Source organism: Rattus norvegicus, chromosome 5 (genome assembly GCF_036323735.1).
Source record: "Rattus norvegicus strain BN/NHsdMcwi chromosome 5, GRCr8, whole genome shotgun sequence".
Taxonomy (NCBI): Eukaryota; Metazoa; Chordata; class Mammalia; order Rodentia; family Muridae; genus Rattus; species Rattus norvegicus.
Genome location: NC_086023.1, coordinates 102478902 through 102496217, shown reverse-complemented (window position 1 = coordinate 102496217; position 17316 = coordinate 102478902). Strand labels below are relative to the sequence as shown.

General features: G+C 43.0%; 1 protein-coding gene across 2 annotated transcripts in view; it reads left to right on the top strand.

Moving 5' to 3' along the window:
• Positions 1-17316, top strand: part of Frem1 (Fras1 related extracellular matrix 1) — a 148264-nt gene that overhangs the window by 19247 nt on the left and 111701 nt on the right. For both annotated transcript variants that reach the window (NM_001411535.1, XM_039109508.2), the window contains exons 2-4: positions 8729-9242; positions 13444-13538; positions 15675-15976. In NM_001411535.1, coding sequence (NP_001398464.1) covers positions 8991-9242; positions 13444-13538; positions 15675-15976 — 649 coding nt within the window. In that variant the 5' untranslated portion in view covers positions 8729-8990. The remainder of the gene's footprint in view (positions 1-8728; positions 9243-13443; positions 13539-15674; positions 15977-17316) is intronic.

Sequence of the window (17316 nt, the reverse complement as noted above, 5' to 3'; positions counted from 1 at the left end):
ATCCTCTGTTGTTCTTGATGTGGCAAAGTGATTGCAGAAGAGTTTACATCAACACAGAGAATACCGGCTCTTAGGGCTCAGCCACACACAATTAGGAGAGAAATACAATAAGTACACATGTCTTCCCTATCAACGGAATGATACTAAATTACTTTCTTCTGTTCAGGATAGCTTACGAGAAAGAAAATTTAGATAGAGAAACCCTTGTGGATTTTTATAAGAAAGAGTCCGACATGGGGTGATTTTACACTTTCAGAACATTTTCACACATCGGAACCAGCTTGTATAGGAATATTTAGAACATGTGATTTTCACATGAAGGACAAGCGATGGTAGGAATGGTCAGGGACAGCAGAGCTGGCTCGCAGGCAAGACGGGAGGAGTTGGAAATCTGTGCAACAGCTGAACCTTGAAAACAAGCTGACGGGATTTGCTTCTATTGCAAAAACAGAGTTGGGACTGGTGTGGCTCAGAGCCATGCTCTAAGCTCCCATGAGGGATCTAGCCTGGTGCTCTTTCTACTTCAACCTTCAAGGGACCCCAGTAACTCTGATCCGTGGGTACCCATGCTGAGAAGCTTACTTTGCCCTATGTTGAGACCAAGAAAACTAAATTCTCAAGAGGTGTTAGGCTTCCCATGAGAGTGTTGGTAAGTAATACTGGTGGCCGTTAGATGAATCAGAGAGAAGACGATCACCATCACATTGTCCTGGGAGATGAAAGGCCCTCATCTTCATGGAATCTCACTCTCTGAGAGTCTTTGCTATTTTTCTGTTTCTCTTTTTAGTCCTGTTTCTTTTCCCTTCTCCATTTTGCCCTGTCTTGAAGTGGAAGAAAAACCAAACCAAACAAACAGGGAGTGTTTTCCATATTTTAATATTTAACTAAACTCTAAATAAAACACAAAAGCATCCATATGTTTCTCTAGCTCCTGGTTCTGCAGCCAACTCATAGGTGCTGTTGATGGAAGGATGCTTTTTCTTTCTTGTTGAATTTGTAAGTTGTTACTCTTAGGATCTCTTTAGCCTTTCAATGGCATAGCCTCTGTTTGATTTTAAAATGCTGTAATTCAGTTGCTTATTCCGCATTCTACTTTAAGACTATAAGGGAGAAATAGAAACATTCCTGGCATTTATTGACTTTACCCCTTCCACTTTGCTTTCCTGAAAAAGAGTAACTCTCTGATTCTGCTCATACATATTGTATTGACGTGTTTGTTTTTATTTTTGTCACAACTTGGGATCATCTGGGAAGATGATATCTCAATTAAGGAAAATGCCTCCATCAGATTGGCAAGGCTATGGGGCATTTTCTTGTTTAATAATTGATGTGAGAGAGCCCAGCTCACTGTGGATGGGTCCACCCATGGGTAGGCAGTCCTGCCTCCAGGTTACTGCCCTAACTTCCGTACTTGATGGATGTAAACTGTAATTGAAATAAACCTTTTCCTTCCCAAGTTGCTTTTGGTCATGCCATGGTGTTTGTCACAGGAGTAGGAAGCAAACTAGGATAATTGATAACATATTCATGTGGGTTGATGACCAATGTTCTTTCATGCCAGCTGTCATTTGGTCTCATGGGGAAACAAGAGCGGATGATCCCATTTTCAAAAGAGGAAGCTGAGTCAGGTTTAGAATCCAGACCTTCTGATCCTTCCATGACATTAGCAAAGGAGCTTCAGGAATGAGATCAGTTTTCTCTTTCCTTTGTTTCTTCTTATGAGATGGACATTAGGACTTAGATTGGACCTTATTGTCCATTTAAGGACCCACTATGATATAGTTGGAGAATGAGCCACTGACCTCAGGTTCTATGGTTTTTTTTGAATAAAAATGGCCCAACTGGAACAACACTATTAGGAGGTGTGGCCTTGTTGGAGTAGGTGTGGCCTTGTTTGAGTAGGTGTGGCCTTGTTTGAGTAGGTGTGGCCTTGTTGGAGTAGGTGTGGCCTTGTTGGAGTAGGTGTGGCCTTGTTGGAGTAGGTGTGGCCTTGTTGGAGTAGGTGTGGCCTTGTTGGAGTAGGTGTGGCCTTGTTGGAGTAGGTGTGGCCTTGTTGGAGTAGGTGTGGCCTTGTTGGAGTAGGTGTGGCCTTGTTGGAGTAGGTGTGGCCTTGTTGGAGTAGGTGTGGCCTTGTTGGAGTAGGTGTGGCCTTGTTGGAGTAGGTGTGGTCTTGTTGGAAGAAGTCTGTCACTGTTACTTCCTGCTGCTGTGGGTTCAGAAGTAGAACTCCAGCACCATGTCTCCTGTATGCCATCATGGTTCCTGTCATGAGGACAGTCGACTAAACCGTGAACTGTAAACCAACCCCAATTAAATGTGTATAAGAGTTGCTATGGTGGTTGTAGTGTCTCTTCACAGAAATAAACCCCTATCTAAGACAGGCTTTAGGTAAGAAGTTATAATTTTATCTGAGTTTTCCTGTTAAGATTAAGAACTTAAAGAATGTCATGATTACTGTGTAAAAGTCAATCTTAAGTAACAACAAAAGGCAAAAATAATACCAACAAGCCAGGAAGTTTATATTCTTGTCTTATAAAATTTTGGGAAGATGGTGTGGTGTGGTGACTGCTTTGTAGATGCCCCAGGGGTCATCAGTTCTGCCAGACTGGGGCATCGTGTCCTTAAAAATCTGCCCAAGTCTCGCCAACAGGTGAGAAGGAGGCAGGAAGAAAAATGACAAGGGATTGTTATAGTTAGCTTCAGCTGTTGAGTTGATGTAACTCAGAGATGCCTGGGAAGAGGAAATCTCAAATAAGGAATTGCCTCCATCAGACAGGCCTGTGAGCATGTCCGCGGGCATTATTATTATTATTATTATTATTATTATTATTAATGTCGAAGGGCCCAGCACACTGTGGTCAGGGGAGTCTGGACAGTATGAGAAACGTATTTGAACAAGCCAGGAAAAGAAGGCAGTAAGCAGTGTTCCTCCTGATTCTGCTTCAGCTCCTGCCTCTAGGTTCCTGCCCTGACTTTTCTTGATGACAGCTTCAACCTGCAAGACCTTCCTACCCAAGTTTCAAATTATGATAGGACCTCTTAAAGAAAGCCTCTCAGGATACCTAGTGACACTTCTTTTAGCCTATTGACTAGAATTCAGTCACAAATCTAGCTGCAAGACAGTCTATGTTCTAATGGCCATGTACCTATCTAAAGTTTCTATTTCTATAGAAGAAGATAGTGTTGGTAGTGTGAAGCAAACTGACACACACACACACACATACACACACACACACACACACACACACACACACACACATCTTCTCTGATGAGGTCTGAGACCTGCACTAATTCTGCTTCAGGGATGGCCCACCTCCTGGGTTTGCAGTAATTGTTGGAGCTGCTGGGAGACCTGTAACTTCCCAAGCCACAAATGACAGTCTCGTCACAGATAGATACTGAGCACATCCTAGTAAGTTATCATAAGAGAAACGAAGGAAGTGTTTTCTGTAGTATCTTAAAATACTTCATAGAGCAGTTTATTTGGCTTTCTATGAGTGGTTTTATTTTACTTTGGCCTATCTGGCTTTTCTTATTAAGGCACTGCCAGCCAAAATGTAGTGATATCCAAAACATATTTGTAAAATACGGCAACACCCCTGTGCTGGGGGAACATCAATTGAGAAAAATGGCTCCATCAGATTGGCTAGTGGCAAGTGTGTGGGTTCATTTTCATGATTGCCGATGATGTGGGAGGCCAAGTGCAGTGTGGTCCTGAGAGGAATATGAAAGCAAACTGGACAAACCAGGGGTAGCAAGCCAGTAAGCGACACTGCTGAGCTTCCGTTCCTGCCTTGACTTCCTCTGATGACAGTCTGACTGAGATTGAGAATGTAAGCCAAGCAAACCCTCTCCTCCCCGAGTTGCGTTTGTCACGGTGCTTATCACAGAATAGACAGCAAGCTATAAAACAGAGCCTAAGAAAGCTTTCTTAGTACGAAGCTAGAGACACGCAGCTTTTTACTGTGCATGGCCACACTGAGGTCCATGGTATGAGCGGGTAGACTCTGTTCAGCCACCTCCATGATGGCATTGGCATTGGACCTTCACCACTGTAGGAGTGCTGCCTCTAGCTGCTTTGATCTCTGGGGAAAGATTTCCAATTTGCTTAGGGATCACAGGATAGAGAGATCTACAGTTGTTCATATATTTGCACGAGGAACTGACAGGGAAAGGCTGGTTCGGATGTGCAGTTACTTATCCAAAGGTCCCAGTGCTGTAGGTGTGTAGTTGATCCCAAGTCCATCTGACCTTTTCTGATAACTTTTGGTAGCTGAATTTACTTGGTGTCTTGGGGTTTCTATCACTGATAACTCACCCTGACCAGAAGTAATTTGGGGAGGAAAGGGTTTGTTTCATCTTGCAGTTTGTAGTTTACCATCCAAGGAAGTCAGGGCAGAAACTCAAGTCAGGAACTCCGTGGAGGAGTGCTGCTTACTGGCTTTCTCCCTCTGGCTTGCTCAGCCTGTTTTCTTCTAGGACCCAGGACCACCTGCCTGGGGACGGCACCACCCACAGTGAGTTGTGCCCTCCCACGTCAATCATTAATTAAGGAAATGTCAGGCAAGACTTACCCTTACCTAGAGGCCAATCTGACGGGGGCATGTTCTCAACTGAGAGTCCCTCTCTTCAAATGACTCTAGCTTGTGTCAGGTTGACAAAAAAAAAAAAAATTAGCAAGCCCACTTGGCATCTTGGCCTATGGTTGATAATATCTCTCTTTTGAACAATGTCTCACTTTTTAGACCAGGTTGTCCTTGAAATCAGAGTTCTACCTGCTTTTGCCACCTGAATTCGAGCATTAAAGGCATGTTCCACCACAGTTAGAAAAAAGTTTATAGCATTTTTACCGATTAAACTATAGTCTGTATGAATAAATATAGGAAATTGTTTCTCCAACTTAATCACTCATCTAAGATACAGTTATGGATGTATCGTATTTTGTTCTAGGTACTGGGACACATCTATAAATAATTTTTAAAAATTCATCTTTTTATGAAGGAAATGACAAGAACTAACATACAAGTGGGTGGATTGGTTAGGATTAGTTCTAAGGTTAAAAAAAATCAGAGAAACAGTGCAGGGTGACCCTTTTATGAAACAATCAAGTGTAGCCACATTGCAATTTTGATGTTTGACAGAAAGCTTGAGAATGAGGAGGGAGACAGGGGGCTTGTAGGGGTGAGGGTGAGTGGGTGGGGGTGGTATTCACTACAGAGGAACCAACAATCGGGGAAGCTTTTGTGGGAGAGAAAGAAGAGAGACTCATCTTATTCATTGAGTAAAGGCAAAGGCACCAGGGTGACTCTTGGAGTTGCAGAGCAGTAAAGAGAGCATGGGCCTGAAAAGGCAGAGGTCAGTAGGAATAGCAAGTGTTCTGCTTTTATTCAGGATGCGAAACCATGGGACAGTTTGAGCAGAGAAGTTGCATGGCATGGACAACGTTTTCTAGGAATCTCAGCCATGATACGGAGACATGTTCAAAGGGGAGGCTTGCACAGGAAGCTATTGCCCTGTTTCGCAGAGCAGATGGAGACTGGACAAGGCTGAAGCATTGAAAGCCGGAAGCAGTGCTTGGCTTCTGGGTGTAGTTTAAAGAAAGACTAATGACTTTCTCTGAACAAATTACTGTAACCATTGAAGCTGTCCCAGTTTCTACTCGTCTGGGGTCCACTAGTGGTTTCGCTGGCTTCTCTGCTGTGGGTTCAGCTCACTGGGCTCCACTCGAGTGGGGAGACTGACTTAAGCAAATCCACTGATACTTATTCTGATTGTCTGAAGAATTTATTTCCTTGTGGTAGAAGAACTCACACAGGCTTGGTGCTTCAAGGTCAGCCAGGGAGTCTGATGCTTTGGTTGAGACAGTCTTCGGTAACAGGTCACATACTCAATCGCCCATCACTTGTTAGCCGAAATGTCACAGGTTTCTTCTGGCACTCAAGGGAATGGCCTTTCAGATACCGGAAGGCTAGAATTATCACTTTTGCCCTGGGACCTGTCGAGCAGAAAAAACAAACCGGAACCAGCAGGCTTTTGCCTGGATATTAAGAGTGATGCGAAACGGAAGCAGTCAAAAAGTTGGAGTTGGGGGTTGGGGATTTAGCTCAGTGGTAGAGCGCTTGCCTAGCAAGCACAAGGCCCTGGGTTCGGTCCCCAGCTCTGAAAAAAAAGAAAACAAAAACAAAAACAAAAACAAAACAAAACAAAACAAAAAAAGTTGGAGTTGCCATTAATCAACTTAGCCAGAACAGGGGCAACCAGGAGCTCATATAACTACTTGGGGAAGGAGATGCTCGCTACACACTTAGGTGGGGATGATGACGCTGAGGGTAAGGACTGGGGTGGGGGGGCGACTCATTAGCATGGTAAATGGTATTCAGTTCCAAGAAATATCACTGGGGATAGAGGAAAGACACAAACAGGCCCAAGGAATGAATGGTATTGTCCAACATTACATCATCAGGTGGGGGCTGATGAGACGGCTCAGAGAGAAAGGCTAGCCTGAGGACCTAAGTTTGACCCAAGGAACTCCATGGTGGAAGGACAGAACCAAGCCCCACAGGGTGTGCTCAGACTACACACCACACACATGCCTACATATGTGCAAATACATTTAAGTGTGTGTGTGTGTGTGTGTGTGTGTGTGTGTGTGTGTGTGTGTGTGTTTAAATACAGGGTTGTGTAGAAAGAGGCAATGAAAGGGGATGAGTAGGAATGCTGGGTGGGGAAGCCCTTGAAGCTTTTATGTGTTGACTAAACTAACCCAAATCCCTGAGAGTAGTTTTCTCCTCTACCCCTCACTTCTCTATCTGAATGGTTTTCTTTTCTGAGATCTTGGAGGACAAATGGAAATGATATAAACGATTTGACTTTGTTGTGAAAAATTCCACAACCAAATTTGCATTTTTTACACAAATAAGCCAATTCAGCTCGAGTGTGGACAGCATGGTCAGTGGGAGTCTGTGAACAGCTTTATTTTAGGACTGACATCGTTAGAAACAGGCCAATCTGTAAAGCTTACACCCCCTCAGGTGACGCAGGACAGATGCCATCTGTGAAAGGTTTCAAACAATGATGTGGGACAGAGTCCTCTTTAATATATCAGAGGTGGACCCTACAAGGCATTTGTAAAATCAACACAAACACTTTATCAGTCAAAGATGTGATCTAATGAAACCAATGCCTGGAAACCATTTCACTGAAGCATCTGTGGTAAAAAGAAAGAAAGGGAAAAAAAAGCCTGCTGTTTGGAGAAATGGTGCGGTGTCCAGCTTTCTCTTAGCAAATCCTGTCCCAAGATGAGGATGGGGCTTTCATCCTGCTCTTCAGTAACTCTGCATACATGAGGTATTATTGCCCACGCTTCTACCAGCCCCCATGCTTTTCCCAGCTTCCTTGCTGTGCGCTGACATCCTTTCCGTTCGCCATCTGTAACATTGTAACAGGCTGAGTTTTTCCACCGTTGGTTATGTTTCTTCAGACTTCTCTCACAGATTATAAGAAAACTACTTGTCAAAGTGTTCTAAGTTTTTATAAGGAGGTTTTTTTTGCTGTCACAGGAGTTGACCTAAACTTCATGGCCGTTGCATCTATGTCTGCAAAGTAATACTTATTTTTACTTCCTTGAGGTGCTCACCAAAGCCTTGGCTGCCACTAGCTGCTGTGCTTGCTCCTCGGGGGTCTGGGAGTGGCTGTGGAGGGTATGAGCCTGTGTGGCGAGCGTGCAGGGCTGGGAGCGATACGGAGGGAAGAAGTGTCATGGGCATTTGTGTGTACACCCACTGACACTTCTTTCATGTTCACGTAGTTATTCTCTAGTTCCTCTGTAGGAAAAGATTGAATTTATGAAGCAAGAGCTCTACCACTAAACCATCATGCCCTTGGTTTGGTGTGAAGCTTTTCCATGGGCATAGAACACAGCCACTGGTCATCTAAATGTACCCTGGATTTAGAGATATGTTGTAATGCATTTGTTTTAAAGGCTTCTCAGTTCTTACAGAACAGAAAAAAAAAAAAACCCATGCTATTATAGAAAGAAAAACAACTCTATCTGAGTTAATCAGGTACATTATGCAGAACAAACCTTACAAATGAGAGTACAATGTGTCCTCATACGGTGCTGTGAGCCTCACACTTTGAACTGTACCACTCTTTCTTCACAGTTCCTTTTGTGTTTAAACAATACTTGAATGCCTGTTTAGAAAAAAGCCACTTCCACGGGCTCCCACTGAAGAGTCTCTTAGGTGACCTCGTCACCCATCTAAGTTCGTTGGACCAGCTGTGAGACATACTTCTTATCTGGGTTCTACTGATTTTGAATTACCCCTGCTCTAAAACAATGTATAACTAATGCTAGCGGATTTCTGACACAAGTTAGAGTGTGGCCCTCACTTAGCAAGTAGGGAAAGGAAAGCAAGGAGCACACCACTTGAACTGAGCTCGGAGGACCTGCCTCTGTGCTCTAGCAATCAGGCGGGGAATCCTGCAGGACCACACAGTTAACATCCCCGGTTGAGGTTCACAGCATCCGGAAGCAACAACTACAGGCAGAGTAATGAAATGGCTTCCTTGCCTTTTGGATGGGCCTGAAGGTCAAGTTCGTTTATTTGCTTTTAATTTGGCTGAAATTATAGGCCATCTGAAAGATCTCTTTGTTGGGAACAGTTCTTTAAATAGCTGCACAAATCTTTGGTCCCTCTCATTTTCCTCCAACCTTTTCTGTTTGCAGGATTAGGAAAGCGCTTGGGAGGCACATTAATCTTGCCAGCGTTGTCAGGAAGGATCAGCGAGTTTTATTAAAAAGCCCCGACTGCCTAAAAGGCCTCCTTGTCTGAGTCTGAATGGAAGGGGCATGTTAAGATCTTGGGACATGCTATCGGGACCCCTGGTCTTGCCCCCTGGACCTGGAGCTGACACTCGGGGAGGAAGTACAGAAACCTTGCTCTGTTGAACAGACTGTGCTGCTGGTGGACAGAGCTGACCCTGGCATCATGCACTCTCCAGGCTGCACTGGGCCCAAGGCTCTGTTGTTCTTGCTGCTCCAGCTGCTTATGCTACACCTGGACCCAGCCAATGCCACCTTCATCAGCATTAACCGGGGCCTGAGGGTGATGAAGGGTAGTTCTGCCTTCCTGTCTGGAGATCACCTGAGGTTTGCCATCCCTAAAGAGAAGGACGCTTGCAGAGTGGAGGTGGTGATGAATGAACCCATAACCCAGAGGGTTGGGAAACTCATTCCACAGGTAGGTCACATTTTGTTAGTGTGTGTGTGTGTGTGTGTGTGTGTGTGTGTGTGTGTGTGTATAGTGTGGGAAGGGAATAGGTAAAAGCCATCATTACAAGTATGTAACATATTTGAAACTATGGCATTGAAAGACACAGGCATGGTATATATACTATTGCTTTTTTCAAAGAGGTGAAACACATTTTGAATACTTTTAAAATTACATTTGTTTTTTGTGTCTGGACTTGTGCTTGCCACAGCATTCCTGGGGAGGCTAAAGAACAACTTTCAGAAGTTGGTTCACTCCTTGAGCCGTGCGGAGCGAACAGGTCATCGGTCTTGGTGGCAAATGCCTTTACCCTCTGAATTATCTTGCCAGCCCTGTTTTTTTAGTATCTTGACTGGATTCAGATAATAAGCCTGCCACTAACATGGTTTGATCTGAATTATGTTAACATATCGCAGGAAGTAAGGGTTAAACACACACAGATGTGTACACGTTTTCTTAACAAAGCACCACTATCAGGAAACCTTTCATTGCAGTGTCTTCTTATTGCAGAGAATTTACCTGCCTTGACCTTAGAGAGTAGCAATTCATCCAGTTAGAAAATTGAGGATGTAAGAAAATCACACATTTCTTGGTCTTTCATTTTAGGGTAGAGAGAGAGAGAAGTGGGAAAAGAGGGAGATTGAGAAAGAGAGGGATATTGAGAGAGTGAGAGAGACAGGGACAGAGAGACTGTAGCGAGCGGTCACTGGGAGGGCATGCTCTGCCTAGCTTTACAGGGCTATTCTGTCTCTCACTGCAAGGAGAATATCTTTAGAGAAGGTAGCAAGGCTACTAGGCTGCTTTTTTAATTGGGTTCTATTAGTTTTGAGACATTTTTAGGTCATACCTAGACCCCAGAATGTTAAAGATAAATCATGATGACATATGTGTGTGTGTGCATGTGCACATGTGTGCATGATGACATATATGAATGTGTGCATGCATGTATGCGTGGGTATATGTGTGCATATGTGTGTGGCCTCATATATATATGTATATATATATATATGATTATCACAGACTTAAGACCTCCAAGTCATCTCTGATTTTAAGGCGAAATTCTAATTATTAGGAAGATATTATACAACAGAGACAGCAAATACCCAACCAGCTTAGGAAGTTTTAGACTGTTCCAGAATCCCTCCAAGTGCTCATGGCATTTACTGTTTGCTGATTATTTGAAAAAAAGTTCAAAGTGGTGCTGAATGTATGTGTGTGTGTTTCTAGGAGTAAATGTGACAGAGGAAAAGGATTTACAGCATCTCAAGTGGACATGTGATCTGTACATTCAAGAATTTATTTCTTGGTAGCCCATTAAAACTCTAAGCTTCATTGCTGGCTTACTGTGTGTCGTATATATGTTTATAGAAACATTATTTCTCTCCAGTTTTTTCCTAATTTTAAATTCTGATAATTTCAGCAAAAAAAATTAAGATTCTCAGATAAAGTCTGGTTTGAGGAGAATTTATGCTTGTTTTAGAGCTAGAGAGAGGTCCAGCCTTTCCCAGGGACTTCTTCATTATGAATTTTTGAATTGAGCATGGCTAAGTGCATAAGTGCACATGTACCCCCCAACACACACAGCTAAATAAACATTATTCCTTAATAGAGCTTAACAGTAAGCTTCGAGCTAGGCGTATGTGAACCCATTTCTAGCAAGACTATTGTATTAGCAACACCCTGCTGTGTAATGAACAGTTTTGTGGGATTTGCACAGAAATGCTTTGTTTAACATCTGTTCAATTAGTGTTTTCATTTCATTACTGAAGTTTGTCTTAGAACCAACAGGTTCATTCTCATTGCATATCTGGAAAGCCACTTGGGTGGGTTCATGGGAGCGCCTTCTGTCTCTATAGTCTCCTGCATAGCCTTTTAGACAGGTCGAGGGCAGGGTGCCCTCTCAGATTCCAGAACAAGACTTGCCCCACCCTCCACACTCCACACCTGGACCAAGGCAAAACATTTTCCGGGTGGAAAAATCACCTTGGTTTAGTGCTGAGCTTGCTGCTTCTGAATCTGAAATACGGCATTAAGAAAACATCTCTAGTTTGAACCACTTCATTGTCATTAAAGTGAGTAATGAGTCAGGAATGTGTGACAATTTAATTATAAATTGTAATTGAAAAGCAGTTGAAGTGGAAAAAACCAAAGCTAGACAGTAATTAGAAAAGGATTTAGCTCTCTTTTGTTTTAGTTAGTAAATTTATGGTCAATCATGGTTGTCGCCTTTTATAAAAGGAAAACATATTAGGAAACACAGAACAGATGTTTCTTTTAACAAAGCAGATTGTCTCTTCATTGCCGGGGCCATTTGTCACTGATATGGGAAGGGCTTCCCTTTATCTTCTACCCGCTTGTCATTTCAAAAGACGACGAGAAATTCATTCTTACTGGTGAGAATGTTGTCCCAGGGTGGGTTATGTCGTCTGGAAATCCTTGAGGCTGAAAAGGTGCAAAGAACACCATCACAGTAATAGGATGGAATGATGGAGGCACAGACCCATGGATGGGATGGATGGATGGATGGATGATGGATGGATGGATGGATGGATGATGGATGGATGGATGCATGGATGGATGGATGGATGGATGCATGGATGGATGCATGGATGGATGCATGGATGGATGCATGGATGCATGGATGGATGGATGGATAGATGGATGCATGGATGGATGGATGGATGGATGAATGCATGGCTGCATGGATGGATGGATGGATGCATGCATGCATGCGCACAAGGACGTTTCTGAGGGCAGTGGGAGGATCATGACTTGGGCAGAAGTCTTAAAAATCAACACAATGAAACAGAAAACCAGGGTCCTAATATAAAATAGCTATTTCTTTAATGATTTTTTATGAGATGATGAGGTTAATTGTAACTGTATTTACAGAGAGTAAATTGTCTTTGAATCATATCCGCCATTGGTTTATTTTCCCCATAACTGTCAAAATTGTCATTTGCAAGTGTGTGAGTGACAACTGCAGATCCTCTTTGGCTCTCATCAACTCAACAGCACACACCACTGTGTCTCCATCTTTGAACATAAAGACTTTATTTGGAAAAAGAAAGACAGAACAAAACCACACAGAACAATGTGTTTGCGGGTGGTAAATGTGTTGTCCAGACACCCAGAGAGGCCTCTTTAATTCAATTGCTATAAGCTCCAGAAAAGGATAAATATCCTTATTGATAAATAGCAGATTTTAATAAAGCATTATAGTTTATAGACATCTAGTTATTTAGAGATGAAACATTCATTAATTTGTTTGTTTGACCTGTTTGGATTCTTATAACTTAGACATCAACCAGACGCAACTATAAACAATGAGAGTAGCATATGGTAGAAAGAAGGTAGAAAGATAGTTGCACCCACATCACTAATAGAACACACACTCCCCACCCCCACCTCCATTCTCCACACTTTTCTTTTTGAGACAGAGTCTCACTAAACAGCCCAGGCTGGTGTGAACAGGAATCTTGGGAAGAATTTGTGTCTGCCAAGACTGACTGACTAATTAAGGCTTCAGTGATGTGGAGGGGTTGGAATGTTGTTGGTCCAGAGATCAAATCGCCATTCCTTGCCCACCTCCCTGTGGGAACTCGAAACCTGTGACTAAGAAAAAAAATCTTTTGAAATCTGCTACCTTAGCAGATCACTGGCTTATACCAGCCCCAAAGCTATGGCGGTCATCAGACAACATCTGAAGCTAAAACCAAGCAGTCTTTCCCCATCTTGCTATAACCGCCCCTCTGAAGTACCATCAATGTATTTTAAACTTGTCTTGATGAAATGCCTTTTTTTTGTTCTGTAAAACCACAAAACTCCATAAAACTGCTTCCATGGAGGAACATAGGATTTAAGATAACCTGAATCTGTGTTACTAAGCCATGATCACTCAAAAGAGCTCCAGAATAAAAGATCTCTTTCTCCCTCTAAGAAGTTTTGGCTTTGATTGTTTTGCATTGACACTGGTCTTGAACTCACCATGTAGCCCAAGTTGAGCTTGAATTCATGAAGATCTTCCTCCATCAGCGTTCCAAGTGCTGGGAGCGCAAATGTGTGTCGCCACCACCAGCTAGCACATAGTGCTTTTGGAGGTTCTATAAGGCTGGAGGAATAAAACTTTGCCCTGGTTTTCCCATAGACATTTCTTTCTTCTTGTAACTAGGTCTTTGATTGCCATTTTCTTCCCAACGAAGTACAATATGTTCACAATGGATGCCCAATTCTGGACGAAGACTCTGTGAAGCTTAGACTTTACAGGTGAGTGGCTGAGAACCCTTTCTTATTACTTCTTTTATTTTATTTCTGCCAGATAGTTATGCTGTTTACTCAGTGGGCATTTTCTATGAATACATGTTGTCATGCGGAGTCAACAGAGCCCCATTCTTTCATCTCATCCTCCTTGGGGACTTTCTATAGATTACTAACTTCATTCTGTTGTCCCCCCACACCCCCATCTTATGCAGAAGTTTCTGTTACTATGTCCCACTACTTAACTTTGACAGTCCAACCCATTACTGTGGTGAAAGTCACAAATACGAATTCCTTATGAGAACACAATAGACATTAATTACAAAATCGAACGAAATCCTTCAGTATGATTGCCAGCTGCTTAGTTAGAGGAAGCACAATATTTTCCACTTCTAGATGTTAAATAATACAAGTATGTTTAAAATCAACTATGAAATTAAGCATAGATTCAGAATATAATCCTATAAAACACCTCCCATCTATATACACAAGAGGAAAACCTATGCTTATACAGAAGCTTACACAAAATGCTAACCCTGAAACCTTATTCATAATCGATAAAATGTTGAATGAATTTAATTGATCAGCCACAAAAACTAGTGATGTCTTGATGTGTGCAACATGAACTAACCCTAAAAACACTGTGTCAAATGAAAGCAGCCAGCCAGCCAAAAAACAAAACAAAAATGGTTCCATTTATATGAAATAAATGGCAGTTCCAGGGACATAGGAAGTAGATTAGTGGATGCCAGAAGCTAGAGGAGGGGCAACTGGGGAATGACCATGGTTGCAACCACCAAACAAAGGTCACAAAAAAACACTGTGCTCAAATAGTGGCACGGTACCAAGGGATTCCCTAGGAAGCTACAACAACAATACGAAGGGGAGTTTGATCTTTCCAAACCTTCGAGTCAAAAGCATATAAAGTTCAAAGAGCTTGCCAGGAAAGGCTGGGAAAACCGATGCGTCCTATCAGCTTCCAGACCCTTTGACTTTCTAGCATTAGGAAGACTGGGAAGGGACCTGTTCAAGGCAGGGTTACAGGAGCTGTTATGCTCTTAGTTTTGAGGACATTTGCAATAGAGCATTCAAAAGGGCTAGAGGCAAGGGACCAGGGAGCAGTCCGTTTTCCTCAAATCTCCTCTTCAGCTTCTTTGTCAAACTATCTGACTGTTCCGTGCCTCAGTTTCCTCGTTGGTGAGAGGGGATGGACAATGCCTATTGCAGGTTCTAATGATGTTGTTGTGAAGGCCTTATCCGCCCAGCTGGACCACATTACAAACTCATCAGTTCAGAGGTGTATTGTCAGGGCACAATCATCGTTTATCACTCTTCTCACTTTGACAGCATGATGACACATCTCCAGTCGCCTCTGCAAATGCCCCAGAACACAAGCATTAATGGCAATAACAAGTGTTCATTCAGTTTACATGGCAAGTGTGGAGCTGAACATCCCAACAGGCATTTCTGAGGGACAAAAGATCGCGATACTCAGTACTTCTTCAGCCCTAGGTTGAAACCCAACCCAGCCTTTATGCTATTAAATTCCGGATGCACTAGAAGTGAGACTCTGAGGTCTCAGCAGTCATTAGATACTGGATGGATGGTGAATTTGAGAGCAGGGTTTGCAAGAGAGATGGGTAAAGAGGGAGTGGCAAAAAACAACAACAAAAAGACCATTGACACAAAAGTGTTGATGAAGCCATGGGAACGGGGAGAGGCCAAAAGTAGAGGAGGAAAATGGAGTCAAATTCCATTCAACAATATTTTTGTTGTCATTTTATTTTGGTTTTGATTTTCTTTGAAATAGGGTCTTGTGAAGTTGCCCAGGCTAGCCTCAAATGCAGTCTGTATCACAGGCTGTTCTCAAACTGGTCATAAAACTGATCAGGGAGTTTTATTAAAAAGCCAGGATTGCCTGAAAGGCTTCCTTTGTCTGAGTTTGAATGGAAGGAGCATGGTAAGGTCTTGGGGTATGCTGTCAAAACCCCTGCTCTCACCTCCCAGACTTTGAGCTCACACTTCAGGAAAAAGTGTTTCAGGTGGGATTATCCGGCTCATGAGGGCAATCTTTACAATAAGTGTACAAGTCTCAGAAGAATCTGAACACCAGTAAACATGACCTTTATCCTGTTCCCTCTCCAGGTTTACTGAAACAGAGACTTTCATGGAAACCTTCCTCTTGCGGGTCTCTCTTGTGGAACCAGACTGTAACATCATCCGCCTGAGCAGCAACGTGTTGGAAGTGACTGAATTCTATGGCTTATCCCAAGCCATTGATAAGAACCTGCTCCAGTTTGATTATGATAGGACAGCCAGTCTGGACTGCACCATCAGAGTAGACCCCGTGAAGACTCAGCTGCCAGCCCATGGCAAGCTGGTTGTGGTGAATCGGAAGTCAGAGGGACCGCGTGGAGACCAGCCACACAGCTTTTTCTCTGAGTCACGTATGTATCTCTCAGTAGGTTAGGTTACGAAAACTGAACAAAACGTCTAAATGCTCATTGTTCATACTGACAAAGAGTTCTGCTTAACAAATAAAAGTTTTTAGCTTGTTGAAAACTCCAAGCTACAGGGTTAATGAGATGACTCAGTGGGTTAAAGCACTTGTTACCTGACCTGAGTTCAACACAGGTAACCCACATGGTGTTCTTAGGGAGGAGCCTACCCCTCCAGATTGTCCTCTGGCCTCCAAACTCACTGAGGCACACGTTCTTTTGGGGACACACACACACACACACACACACACACACACACACACACACACACACACACCGGCTAGTGGGATGGTTCACTTGGTGGGGGCACCAGCCTCTGATGGCCTGAATTTGATCATCAGGTCTACATGGTGGAGGGGGGAAAACTAACTTCCAAAAAACAAATAAAATTAAAGCGAAACCAAAAACACATTTAAAAAACAAAAGGAAAAGATAGATTAGTTAAAGCTGTGGGTTTGGAATCAGAATCAGAAACACCTGAGTTTGATGTTTGTGCTTCCCTTTATTAGTTTAGTTATCAATGGTTTTAAGCCTCTGTTAGATGGGGAAAGAGAACAGCCATTCTACAGGCTGTGTAAAGAGGGAGTAAGGACACAGTGTGCTTAGCACGGGTCTGGCACATTAGAGAGCTCATGAGTTCCCATCTACGATTACAGTGACAGACAACAGTGGTGGCAGTAGGGTGCCCTTTACTGCGTATCATTGGGTTGTATTCTAGTAAAGACTGTAAGTAGCAGCCAGGAATTGACATCTAGAACGTTGGTTGAAATGCCCCTTGTACTATCCATTCAGTTACTGTATTGTACAGCACTCCCTGTGTTAGACATACAATCGGTACATTTTGAACACTTGCTATCTGAGCAGTCGTGTTCTAGCAATCATAGGAAGATTTAGAAATAACCATAGTATTACCTCAAGTTTTGGGCAGAAGCTTATAGGTAAAGACAGCTAAGGCTGAACATCGGTCCATTTTGTTATCACAGCCATTGGGTTAAGAAGTAGAGTAACTGTTTAATGTATTACGGAAACAAGAGTTCCTAAGCACTGTCCCAAGTGAGAGTAAAAATATGGCTGGGAGAGACAGAGTCTTTTAGATGGGCTTTGGGTTCAAAGAGTCAGAACAGGCTTGTTCAAGGGACAGAGAAGGGCTAAGGGAGCATTTGCCCACCAGGGGCAAGGAGGTGGGCTTTTGTGGGTAGATAGTTCACATGAGGTTGTATAATGTAAACAGAAGCAGGGGCTGAGCTGTGAATGTCCACAGTGAGCCACTGGCATATCTGTCAGAGGTA